At 38.1% G+C, this 13,291-nt stretch overlaps 1 protein-coding gene across 2 annotated transcripts in view; it reads right to left on the bottom strand.

Moving 5' to 3' along the window:
* Window positions 1-13,291, bottom strand: part of magi3b (membrane associated guanylate kinase, WW and PDZ domain containing 3b) — a 134,444-nt gene that overhangs the window by 46,698 nt on the left and 74,455 nt on the right. For both annotated transcript variants that reach the window (XM_072381648.1, XM_072381649.1), the window contains exon 2: window positions 604-720. In XM_072381648.1, the coding sequence (XP_072237749.1) occupies window positions 604-720 (117 nt within the window). The remainder of the gene's footprint in view (window positions 1-603; window positions 721-13,291) is intronic.

A 13,291-nucleotide genomic window follows, 5' to 3' on the forward strand; every position in this document is an offset into this window, starting at 1 on the left:
ATTTAGTATGAATTACTTTTATTCACACAGGAGTCATTCATTGCAGTGGTTCTTGGCAGTCCACAGTGCCAACCTTATTTACCACTCCATTACTGATTTCAGAAAATAATAATCTGTGTTGACAGCCCCACTGAGTGGAGTGTCAGCAAGGGAAAATGGTGCAGCAGAGGCAAAAAAGCAGGGTTATTTATGAACAGAATATGACTTTGATCACTGCGATGATACGGTACAGAAGTAAATAAGTTACATGGAGGTCTCAAGAGATGTCCTTGTCCATGTTGCTATGGTGACACTTAAGTGTGTGCTTTGTCGAGTGTGTGACAGAGAGCTATGAATGACAATGGGTAAGTGAAGTGAGTATGTGTGTCTTAGTGACCGTGATGTGTGTAGATCAGCCTGTGTGATGGAAAGGAAATTCATTAATGCAGCTTCTTGTGTGATGGAGTTCCAGCTTTGTGACAAATACAGAGCTTCCCAGTTGTGCCAATAAGGTGCTCTAAATAAAAGCATATACCTGTATGTGCTGAAAGTGGTTCTTAGTTTGTGTTGTACTTGCACATGAGCACTGTGAATAAGAGCTATACATTTGCTTGGAGTACTTACAGGGGATGGTGCGTAGGTAGAGGTTGTCCCGTATAACCTGCTGGAGTTTGTGGTCCAGCGAGCCCTTCTGAAACTGCAGACTGAGGTAGTGGCGCAGGTCTGTGTTCAACACCTTACCTGCAGTGGCAGAGGTGGAGGCAGGAAAGGTCAGTAAAAACATCTAATCATCTAATCTAAAAACAACAATCTAATTAATAATGTTTTGCTTTAGGCAGTTGTGGGTTATATGGGGTTTTAAGTCATTTGGATAAGCTCAAAACGAATGGTGGGAAAAGTAGTAAAAAGTGGCTTTTTTAGGGTCCCAGACGAATTCATTGTTTTATGAATAACGACCACCTGTCCTTTGTAGCCAAAAACTTTAAATCCTCTCTGATTCACCTTTTAACTCCAACTTGATTACTTGGGGACACAGCAAGAGAGGGGAAGATAAAAGTTTAAACTGATTTTGAAGGATAAATTGTGATTCGGGTATGTAAGAGGTTACAGAACAACAATGAAATTTACTGAGCAACTAAATTCTAAGCTATATCAGAATGCATCTTTGACAGATTAGCAATTTGAGTGATGTTTGCTTGTTGGGAAAACCAAGAGCAAATTAGTCTGAAATTAATTAATACTGCATCAATACCTTCTATAATCTGACGCAACAATCTGCAAACTAAACTGCTTGGTGACAATGGAAGTTACGCTCAACCGCCTTCCCAGTTTCAACAACCTCACACAAGCCTCAAAAACTTTTCACCACAGATGTGCAAAGCCACAGCCTCAAAAGCGAGGCACCAGAGATTTTCATTAAAAAAAATCTGAAAAGATTTTGAATTTGCTCGTAACTCCCAGAGGCCTTTATAAAAGAAAAGGAAGTTCATGCAAAGTTTGAGGCAGAGGAAGGAATTCGGAGATGTTACACACAAGCAGGGAAAAGTTTGCCTGTGAAAGAACATGATGAGAAGTTTGGAAAACAAGAAGAGATCTTAGGTGTCTGCCTCCCATCTGCTTCCTCATCTCTTGATAGAAGTGAGAGAGTGCTTCAATAGAGAGGAGGTGTACTTGATTATGGAGGGGGTAAAAGAATAATGATGAGGTCAGGGTATATTTTTGACTGTCTCTGTAGCAATCATCCTGGTAGGCTTGGCTTTACATAGTAAAGGTTACTATCTGTCTGTCTCTGCAAAGAGAGCTATATCATAACTGTTCCAGCATACAGACACACAGAGCTGGGAATCAAAGCTCAATCTGGGAACTTCTTCTCAAACCGGTCCTTGAATATCCTCTTTTGTTTAAATTTAGTTTGGGTAAAGGGAGAATTAAGAGGGAAAATAAAGCTGTTCAACAAACTACATATGCCACACATAAAACCTGAGAGAATTACACAAAGTAGGCTTCAAATCAGGAAAACCAGCCTCATCTAAAAGCCAAAACATACCCGACTCTTAGCAATTAAACCTGTAATATTATTATCCTGAATTCCTAACTTCTCAATAATAATCTTAAAGTACTTTAGGTTCACATTAACTGTCAGTATATAACAGCATAGAGCAACAGCAAAAACAGCAAGTATAACTAAAAGCCTATTTCAATATGTAAGATGACCGTAAACTTCATCCGTCATGTGGACTAGGTTGGCATCCAGAGTAAAGTCCTTGAACGTCTGTCAAGTCATTATCTTCACTCGTGTTTCTGTCTGGGGCCCTGTTTTCAATTGAATACCTAGTACATAAAAGTCAGGTCTTTTCCTGAAGATGACAGAACTTCTGTTCCATTGCCTCAATTACTTGTGATGTAACACAAGTTACTATTTTAGTTTTTTTTTTTATGTGCTTTTGTTTCCTCTCAGATGTGTTTTCCACAAGCAAAATATTGCCTTTATATGATACACATCTACCTTCCGTTGAATAGGATTTTATACCTTTTACAGCTGCCTTAATGTCCCCTCGTGATGAAAGATGCTTGATGGGAAATATTTGTCTTCAAGTAAATGAAAGCAAGACAAAATGGCTAATTTTGGCACTCATGACACCAAGGATTATTGACATATACTCAATCAAGGTATCACCTTTGATTTGGCACTGAAATTTACCAAAATCTGTGGTGAAAGTATGGAATATTGCTTAATACAATTCTATCCTTTCTTGTAATTATTAAGATGTTTAAAATTGAATTGTTTTATTGTTAATTAATTAATTGCCTCAAGGTTGGATTATTGTAACTCACTGCACTTGGATATAGATACTGTTGTACTTCCAGTAGCTGGAAGAATTCAAATTAATACTAGATAAAGAGACAGTATTATACCAATACGAGCATCACTACAACAGTTATCCATCAAACAGATAATCGATTTTAAGATTCTTTTGTTTATAAAGCCCAACATAGCTTGGTACCACCCAGTAGATCTATTGATATATATCTCTTTCTTGAATTACTGGATTTGCAGATTTGCAGAGGTGCAGATACTTCACCCTCTAAATGAAGGTAGACAACTAAGAAAAAACAATCCAAAATCATCAAGCATTAGAAATGAACATCTGCCAAGCTTTTGATAGGGGTTATTTTTCTGACTTTGCTCTTTGAATGCCTTGGTTATGTTTTATGTGAGGTTTAATGTTTTATATAAATTTTATTTAACTCTTACAACTGTGTTTTTCTTTGACTTTCATTCTTGAGATGGGATCCACTACATTTCCCCCCTTAAGTGCAAACAATCCCCACTTTCTTAGGCTATTTTTCTTGGCTTCTTTAAAAGCTTGAACTGTGTCACGGATCACTGATGTTGCAGGCCTCTAAAGCCTTTGATATGTTTGCATGTACTACTGAACTTCAAAATCGACCCGACTTGACTATTTTGTCATTTTTTCCAGATCTCAAAATCTCCATGCGCAAGTCAATCGCATCCAATAATACTCTTTGTATTGATTTACTTCTTAAAATTTACCATGGTCTACCTTTGTATTTTTGAGGAGGAAGTTCTCTCTCTTTGATGATGAAAGAATAGTAACATCTGTAACCTGAACACAATGGCCAGCAGTTCTTGCTTGAAGCTGCATAGTGAAGCTACCAGATGTGAATGCATCTGACTGCAAGAGGTTAAAGAAAGCCTGCACTATACTGTATGGGAAAAAAACAACAAAAACAAGCATGCACACATCTCATACACACTGCTCTGATCCATTCACTGCAGTACAAGTACAGTAAGGTCTTTGTGGCTTCCTGGGTCCTGTCAGAGACTGTTAGTGAAACAGTCAGATCAGAGAAGTTGCTCATTCCACCTACTCACAGAAAACACTGCTATTGTAACAGGGTTTATTTTTCTATGATGGGGATTCAATGGGTTTCATTGTACCCCATCAACTATTCACTCATTTGTAAGTTATTTCTCTACAGCCAGCCAAGAAGATGGGCATACTGTACAGTAAATATGATTTAATAAAACAAACCATAAGGGGGGTACATTTGGTATTTTTTCAGTCAGATTATTTTTCTTTAAAATTACTTTTCTCTCGTTTCTTAGTTCCTGTGATTCCATTTCTTTCCACTTCTCATTTCACTACACTGCAGTCAGTGTGGTGGCAGGAAATTGGACCTAATTTATTCCCTGTCAGTTACGCCATGGCTGTATTCTCAGGCTGACAGTAGTCAAGTGAAATAGATTTTCCCTGAAAATTAAGCCGTTGCTTCATACTCCTCCTAAAAACTTTCTCTTTTCCTCTGCAACCTTGTGATTTTTGCATGAAGTAATGACAGGGGACACGTCAAGAAAGAACAAGGTCTCCCCCTGATATCCTTTAGCAACATGTTGCCTTTTCACCATGGATCAGCAGTACTCTTCCTCTCAAAAACTGGAGGCTTAGAGAAAATAGCTATACTCACTCTGCACTGATGGAGGCTTTGCCTGGCACCCCCCCATGAAGCGACAGACTGTTAACATCCTCACTTGGACCAACACCTTACTCAGAGGCCACAGAATTAAATTAACACTCGAAGCTGTAGACATAACTCTAACACATATGGCACTATTTGTTTGAAGAGATTTCAGTAAACTCCAAATTCCAGTCTGCACATCGTACAAAAGTGCTGACTTGTTAACTGTGATAATGATTGTGCAACACGTTTCACCTTTCCTTTAAAGTGAAGTACTGAGATACTGAAAATACATGGCTTGCATGTAACGACTTACATACAAATGGTGTGAGAAATAATCTATTTGATGAATTGAAATGTTATGTGCCTCAGAATCTTATGTCACCTTTACTGGCCAATTTATCACAGATGACTGGAAGACATCAACTCATATGCATCAAGCAAGAGCAGTGAATACTTTGCTTATTGCACTTAAGAGGTAGGTGTTGGAATTCAGAATAAGCTGATTACCGTATTCTTTTATAAATATGTTGCTACAGGCACACTTTGCTTTTGAATGGTTCTTAATCAAAGCTGGGAAATATATTGGCAGATGAAACCTTCTAGCTAACTGGCCACATATATTCTATTTGTTGAATTAATAAAATAAGGAAATTATTTTGTTTGAAGTTTGTTACATATACATTGCTTTGAAAGTTAGCAGTCAAAAAGTGAGGAAAAAAGTGGCTTACAGGAAATATATCTTCAAGGATTTCCTTTGCGCCTATAGTAAGATTAAGATGAAGCTGCTTCATTTGTTTAAAACCAAAACATGCACACTATAGGATTTGTGCAGCATACAGGAGGTCATATGTCTGACTGTTTCTTGGACCTGCTGCAGGGATTTTTCTCCTTTTAATATACAGAGATGAACACAATATCAAACTCTTGGCAAGGAAGCCAAAATCTTGGGCCATTCATTTAAAGAGCCTAGTTGTGCAGTGCAAGTCTTTTTTTCCTTTTCATATGACTTTTTCTTAAACACAGTCAAAACTGAGCAAATGCCTGGTGTCGATTGTAACATTTCATTCTAAGGCATTCTCCCTCAGGCATTTGGACGTCCACTGGGAGGTCATTATCTCTGTCGTCTGACAGTCACTTAATTAACAGTCTTCTGAATAGAGAATATGACAGGTCGGGAGATGTTCCATGACACCTTTTTCGGCACACTGGGCCATCTCATTGAGAGACTAAGGAAGGAATTCCACAGATTTTGCCTGAAGACATATGATGTCACAGAATACACACATGCACCAAGAATGAGTATGAAAAGGACTGAAGTCTCTGATTCATGTACTCCACCGAAATCCCTACTTTATATTACTCTCTAATATATACACAAGGGACTTCTGGATAGTTTCTGCAATTTAACACATGTGAAAAACATATCTAAAGCTATATGTAATCCATCGGTCGAGTTGTGAGGTGGCCGGTGCCTATCTCAGTGGTCATTGGGCAAGAGGCAGGGTACACCCTGGACAGGTTACTAGACCATCACAGGGTCACACAGAGACAAACAACCACACACACTCACAATTTAGAGTCACCAATTAACCTAACATGCATGTTTTTGGACAGTGGGAGGAAGCTGGAGTACCTGGAGAGAACCCATGCATACTCCACACAGAAAGGCCCCAGCTGGGAGTTGAACCTGGAACCATCTTGCTGGGAGGTGACAGTGTTAACCACCACACCACCATATGTAATCAATATGTAATTTTCTTGCAAGGATGACAGAAGCAAAACTCTGTCAGATTTTGTTTTATCAAATGAATATCATATCAAAATCAGTTGAAGATACAAAAGTTTCAAAAGCTATCATATCCATCAGACTGAACTGTGTTCAAAATGATGCACAAGGTGGTCAGATCATTTAATTTTGATGAAATGCTGCAGCCATAATGGACATGTTGGCTACAGTATTTTATACTATATAATAAGTTAATTATATACTATATGTCAGTGGGTCATATGACACAATACTGTGGCATGCAAAAGTTTGGGCAGATTTAGATTTACTGTGAATATGTAAGTAAAATATAACCTGATTTACAAAAGGTATAGTAAAAAGTAAAAATGAAACATTTTTAGTTTTAGTTAATCTTTCCTGTAGTAGAAGATTTATCTATTTATTTTTGCATTCACTGTTCCCTTAAGGATTGGAAAAATAATTTTGATGCTGTTTTCAGTACATCTAGAGGCTGAGGGTCATGGCAAAAATAGTGTATTTATCAACCCAGTCTCACAACAAAATGTGAAATATATTTGTCAACTTAAGCTACTGATTTGTCCCCACAGATACAATTTTCACAGTTTTTTCATGCCACAGCACATGACTATAACTGTGACTCTTAACAAATTTTGGACATGTTATAATGGACATGTTTTTTTTTTGTGAGACTGTAAGATCAAGTGTCAGGAAATTAGGATAGACTCCAGATAACACTGGTTACGGCCAAAAAATGTCTAGCAAATGCCCTAATATTTTTTCAAATAAGAGGTTAAACCAGATGTGAATAAATAATAACCAAAGAGTAAAACAGACCATAAATGAGGCTATTGTTCTGTTGGCATGTTCATTTTGTTGCTCATCAACTATTAAATACATTTGCAAAGATTGAAAATCTATGCATTACATCAACACTCAACAGGATTGTTAAAATCTTTAAGGTTGGCTTCTTCTGTCTCTGTATTTCTGGTTTCCTGCATTCTTAACATTTTGAGATTTTACCCGTAAGTTTATCTTACACCCTGTGCTTTTAAATCTATCCCTCTCTCTAAAGCTCTGCTTCACCCAAATTCAAGTAAGGCATATAGATGCAACTAGCCCCTCAATCCTGGGCTCCCTTTCCATTCATCATGTTCTGTTTGACAGGTCACCAACATCTCTCTTCCCATGGGGCCCTCACTCAAACAGAGCACCAACACCTCCAAGACCCCTGGTCTGACTCCTCTCATCACTCTTCTGGACTGACAGCACATCACCTTCCTCCCTCTATCCTGCTCTAACCTTTCAGCATCCTGTGGCCATTTTCAGAGACAAACTGCCTCAGGGTCGCTACCTTTGAGTGAAAAGTTTAGAAAAGGGTCTCCGTTTAAATATTCAGACAAGAGACTGGGATTAAGGGACACATTTTTCACGCCACTGAGAGAAGCAAAGAGTGATGTGCCATAAACCTGGTTTATAATCTCACACCTCACACAGCACCGTCAGATGAATTCTCTTCACTTATATAACTGGCATGTGGAGAGTTACTACGGCTGGAGGCTTCAGCAACAGAGGAGCGTAATGGGCTACTGCATGTAGCTGTGTTTCCAGTCTGTCTGCTCGGCTGGCTGGCCACAAAGCTATGCAAAGTTAAACAAGCAATGGTCTCACGTGCCCAAACCACTCTCTGCACACTTCATTGCCCCTCATTTTAGCAGTGCACCCACTATGGGACGAAGTCTGGTACAAGTATTTTAAAGAGATGAACTAAGAGGGGTGCGAGAGGGAAAAGTAGAAAAACTGATAATGTAGCAAGGTGATGAGATGTGTTTTTAATGTTGACATGAATGTTGACATGAATTCAGCAAGTTAAAGTAGTACAAAGTAATACTCAATTATTTACAACAGTATCTTTGTGAGAGAACGTAACACAAATACAAGATAATTTTGCAATAATACTGTATGATTATTTGCATATATAATATTCATCTTTTGGAGTGAAAATATAGGGAGTTACATTAACTCTAATCATGTGTAATTACAATTGTTTTTTTTCTAACATAGAAGAGAGCTAAAAAAAAAAGAGGTGCAAATTCCATACCAGAACCATAACGAGCCATATGTGCAAAGGTGAGACTCCCTGGCCCTTAACAATTCACTCTACAAATATAAATAATATGACACGCTTCCAACCCACTGATCTCTAAACTACTTAGACATCTGTCTCTGCATTAAGGATAACGAACCATATGCTCTCCTCTCTTCCCCTGGCCAATCCCTCCCCTCTGTCCATCAACATACAGGAGCTGAAGTGTTGACCCTCCAGCAGTAAAGTACAGGCAAGATCAGCCTAACTCAGCAGAAGCGGAGTTGTAATGTGGGGTGAGCTGGGATGTTTGGAATTTACAGCAGCATGAACAACAGTGGTGCCAGAACTGCTGTGATAGTGTGAGAGAGGAGATGTTCTGGTCCCAGGGAGATTTGTGGAATTTGGGGAAGTGGGGAAGATGGACTAAAAAGCATGGTGAGGTTGTTTGACCAAGGAAGACTTTTGCCTTGTAGGTGTTGTGTCACATTTTTTTAGATCTGCAGTGCTTTTTGTTTGCTTATGTTTCCACATCTTCACATATTTATTATTTTCAGTTTGTTTATTTGTATTTGTATATAGTATTTTTACTAGTTGGACAGGCATTCTTATGTTATGTATATGTATATAGCAGACGCTTTTATCCAAAGCGACTTACACTGGTAGGCAGTTAGGGTAAGGGGGTCTTGCCTAAGGTCCCCTACTGGAGGTAGTACCTTTCATGATCACCCATATGGTCACCCACATGAAAGGTAGCAATCTTACCACTACACTATCCAATCACTATCCAAGTCTTGCAGACAGCAAAGTAAGTTTTTTATTGTACAAGGAAACGTATTTCTACTGAACATATGACAATAAAACTTTTAACTTCAGACATGAAATTTTGCCATCTAATATTGCTTTACCAATTTCTTCCTCTACTCTCCGTTCAGTGAGTGGCATATAGCACATGCTGCTGTCCTATCATTAGTGTTGTGTGTGCACAGTGAGGCTGACAACTGGAAAATGAATTCACAGACAGAAACACAAAAAATTGCATTAATGTGTAACCTCACTTAACATCTGGCTCAGAGGAAAATTATTGTTTGTGACACACTGACAGACTAAAAAAACTGAGCTGTCTGTTGAAGGCTGATGCAGATGTTTATCAAGGACATGGACCGCTTTCACTACATGTTAACATGCAAACATTTCATAATTAGCATGTAACTAATAGACATGATCTTTTTTTTTTTTTGGAGGGGGGGTATTTGGTCATTAACCAAATCCTGGAAAAAAGCTAAACATGCATTTTCTGTTGGAGACAAGAATAGTGTCAGGGATGATCAGAAAGCTGTAGACAAATAACAAAAAAGCTATCAGCCCATTCTCATTCAGATGGTGTTATATACTGTTGTTGTATCAGGACCCATTGGGAAACCTTTAGTGCCAGTTTTCCAGTTTTTTCTAGGTACAAATTAGGTGTATTTTACATTTACATTTTATCAACTTATTGTATATAAAAGCCAACAATTATCTTTTCTCAGCTACTACAAAATAGTTTGGGTTTTCATTCCTCCTAATGTAGCTTTAGTGCATAAACACCATTCAAACAAATGAGGGAGAAGAGCGAGTGAATGAAATCAAAGATTTAAAAAATATGCAGATATCAGAAGTTGGTCCTCAACTCAGGTCTCATGTTTGTAAGTCATGCAACTGTCTTCTACTTCCTCTCCAACCACATTTAAATTTTTTGATCTGATCAACCTTTGCTGTGTTTGCTCTTTACAATTAGTATAACTGCACCAGTGTCACGGTATCAACACCAAAACAGACTTGTGATACCAGGGACTTTGAAAAAAATGGCACTTGATCGTCTGAGAATAAGCATGGCTTAAACCTACAAATGTGAATTTCACAGATGTGGCTCTAAAGAGGTAAATTGGGGAATTCCTCAAAGTCATTTGGATTCACCCTCATAATTTCATGGGATTTTGTCAAACAGGTTTTGAGATATTTTACTCTTTTGGACGGACAGTAATTTTTCCCCTTTGTATCCTCTTAGTTGTGCAAACCTTAGTTTTTAAATCATACGTACAACCAGTGAGCATTTCTTATTTAAAACAATTTTTGGGTTAAGTTTACATATATGTATATAAAAATTACACAAGTGTGACTCAAGTGCCAGCATTGTTCTCTGCTTATGAGAAGGTTGGTTTAATCTCAAGTTTGTTGTCATATCATGTCTCCATAAAAGTAAAGTCATATTTTTTTGTCGAGTAAGAATCCAGTCAGGCATACTCAATTATTGAGTGCGGGGGAGAACTGCAAGAAAAGAAACATATTAGCAACTGAAATTAACTCAAGCACCTTACACAGTGTGGTGGGATAGACTAAGCATCAAGGTCGCAAAGAGGCTCAAAATGTTTTGGAATAATTCACAACAAATATTTTGCATTATTGCATCGACTGAGCTCATCTCATTAAGCAGTCCTTTTGATTTGAGTCTACAATGAGCAAAAAGAGCCAAGTCATCCTTAACTCAAGATGGCTGTTGAGTGCCGTAGTGTGCAGCTTTGCCATTATTCACACCAGCCACCTGGAAATGATGAGAGAAAAATGGGCTATCGCAGTCATCTGCCTCAAAGGTATCAGATTGGAGTCAACCTACAAAGTGCTTGTTAAAGCGTACCATTGCAGAACGGAGGATGGGATCAGGAAAATCTCTGTCTCAATGTCTCAGTCTGTGAGGTATTTAAGAGACTGATAGATTGAGATAGGATGATTATTAAGTCAACCGTCTGTACATGCAGGCAAAGATAAGCTTGAAATAGAACCATTATTGTTGCTGTGGCAATGACATGTGTTAGCCTAGTTGTTTTCAGAGAGCAGCTGCTTAGCCAGATTTTGGACAGATCGAAAGCGAACAAGAGCGAGGCTGTGTGTGTGTGCCAGAAGACACACAGACGGTACAGGGAGAGTGAGAATTTGTGTGTTTATCAGCACTCAACTCCTCCATTCTGCAGAACATTTTAGTGTGCTGTCATTAAAGTTATTTCTCAAGGCTTGTTGTCAAATAAAGACTATGGAAAAAGTGCAGCTCACTACCTAATTCCACTCTCCAGGCAAAGACTCTGATTCTATTTTTCTCTTTTATTATCACAGCTTCTAGTGGAAGTAGAAGGTTGTCATTTCTGTGCAGTCCAGTAGCAATGGCAGTCCATTGCCTCCAATATCATGCATTATATTGTTGAGTGAGCAAAGAGCATCCTGAGGGCAAAAGGGCATCTTACAAAAGTGCATTGTGCTAAGAGAGCAAAAAGCACACATACTTTTCACCTCATACAGTCACATGCACATGCTCCAACTGCAGGCTTCAACTATGATAGCAGTAGGAAACATGTTCGACATAACTAGTCAAGATATCTTACAGCACATCCACTGGATTCTGTTTGCTGAGATGGGGAGACGAAGGGGAATCTGCTGCCTCGGCTTTGTCCTGCATAAATATCTGACAGACTGACGGCTTGTTGCATGTTGTTGCAAAGTGATGAGCCAACAAATAAGCTCTTGTAATGTGTTGTCTATAACTGGAGGGGGCAATTGGGACTTATTCCCAGTGGGCTGCTTAACAGATGGGTAGATGTTTCCACTTTGAAGAAAAAGATGCTTTAACTATTTACATGCCAGTTTATGTGCTTGACATGTACATGTTTCACTTTCTAAAGTTGAGACAGCACAGCCTCAGGATTGCAATAGATGGCATGGATGCCACCACCTGAAACCTGATTGTCTGTGAGATCATACAGTCTGGCAGAGATGACAATGATTATTATGGAATGTCACATTGTCACAGATATTCATATAATGAAATATCATTTAGAGACTGAAGAAAAAACACAAGATGTGCATGCACAGTAAAATAACCCCCTTTTTATTCTCTGAGCTGCAAATAACCCAAACTCATGCTGACTGAGACAATGACCTTGAAATTAGTCATAATCCGTCTGCTGAGAGAAAAGTAGGATACACTTCTGATATACATTTAAGTATAATATATATGATAATAAGTCATTTTAGTTTAGTAGAAAACAGACACACACAATCAAGCTGCTCTGATGGATTCTTCATAATATATAATCATATCGGTCTGTTGAGGTAATCCATAAAAGGTTTTTATCCCTGTCAGTTTAATTTTGGCATTTTGCATATATAAATTCAATGTATTGCATTGCAGTTTTAAAATAACATTCAGGAATGATAGGTTATTAGTGCCAGTGAGAGCTCCTAATATCCTCCTTTTTAAAAAGAGTCTCTGGCTAAATGATTAGAGGTGTGAATGTGTGCAGAGAAGGAAAGCCTCATGCAAACCAAAATTGAGGCAACGTTGCATAAAACCAGTCTGTGTGGACAAAGAGCACACTGTGTCGACTGAACTGAAACTTGTTAGTAATAAAAACTGTAGTAAGTTCTAAACTCTTGATACTAAGTTCTTAATTTCCTCCACATCAAACAGAGATGAGCTGGTCTCTGGCCTGGTTGATTGATCCTTTGATCCTTTCAAAACAATTCAGCAATCAAACACCAACATCTTGTCACCAGTGATTAATAAATCAAACAGCTCACATCTATATCCATCATCAAATATTCAAAGATCAATGACAAAATAAAAATATATAAAATAAACACTAGTTATTCATATGTTCTTTTCTCATTACAACCTTAGGAATTCACAAACCAAACCCTTTTAACCCGTCATCACAGTTCTTCAAATACTGAAGTGTTGTTGTGTCCACTTTAGTTCCCCAGCAACATTATTTTCATAGTAACCATATTATTATCATAGAGCATTTAAAACAAAGGGCTCTGATACAGATGTTGGAAAAGAGGTGTTCGTTATCCCCTTTGGGACCATTATTTACATTTTTTTCATCATCCTAATCTCTATTATCCTTTTATGGTTTCACTGGAGGCAATGAGTTTGACTGCATACACGAAAAAACGTAAAAAAGGTC

The sequence above is a fragment of the Leuresthes tenuis genome, unplaced genomic scaffold (assembly GCF_036924035.1).
Source record: "Leuresthes tenuis unplaced genomic scaffold, fLeuTen1.0.hap1 SCAF_3, whole genome shotgun sequence".
Lineage (NCBI taxonomy): Eukaryota > Metazoa > Chordata > Actinopteri > Atheriniformes > Atherinopsidae > Leuresthes > Leuresthes tenuis.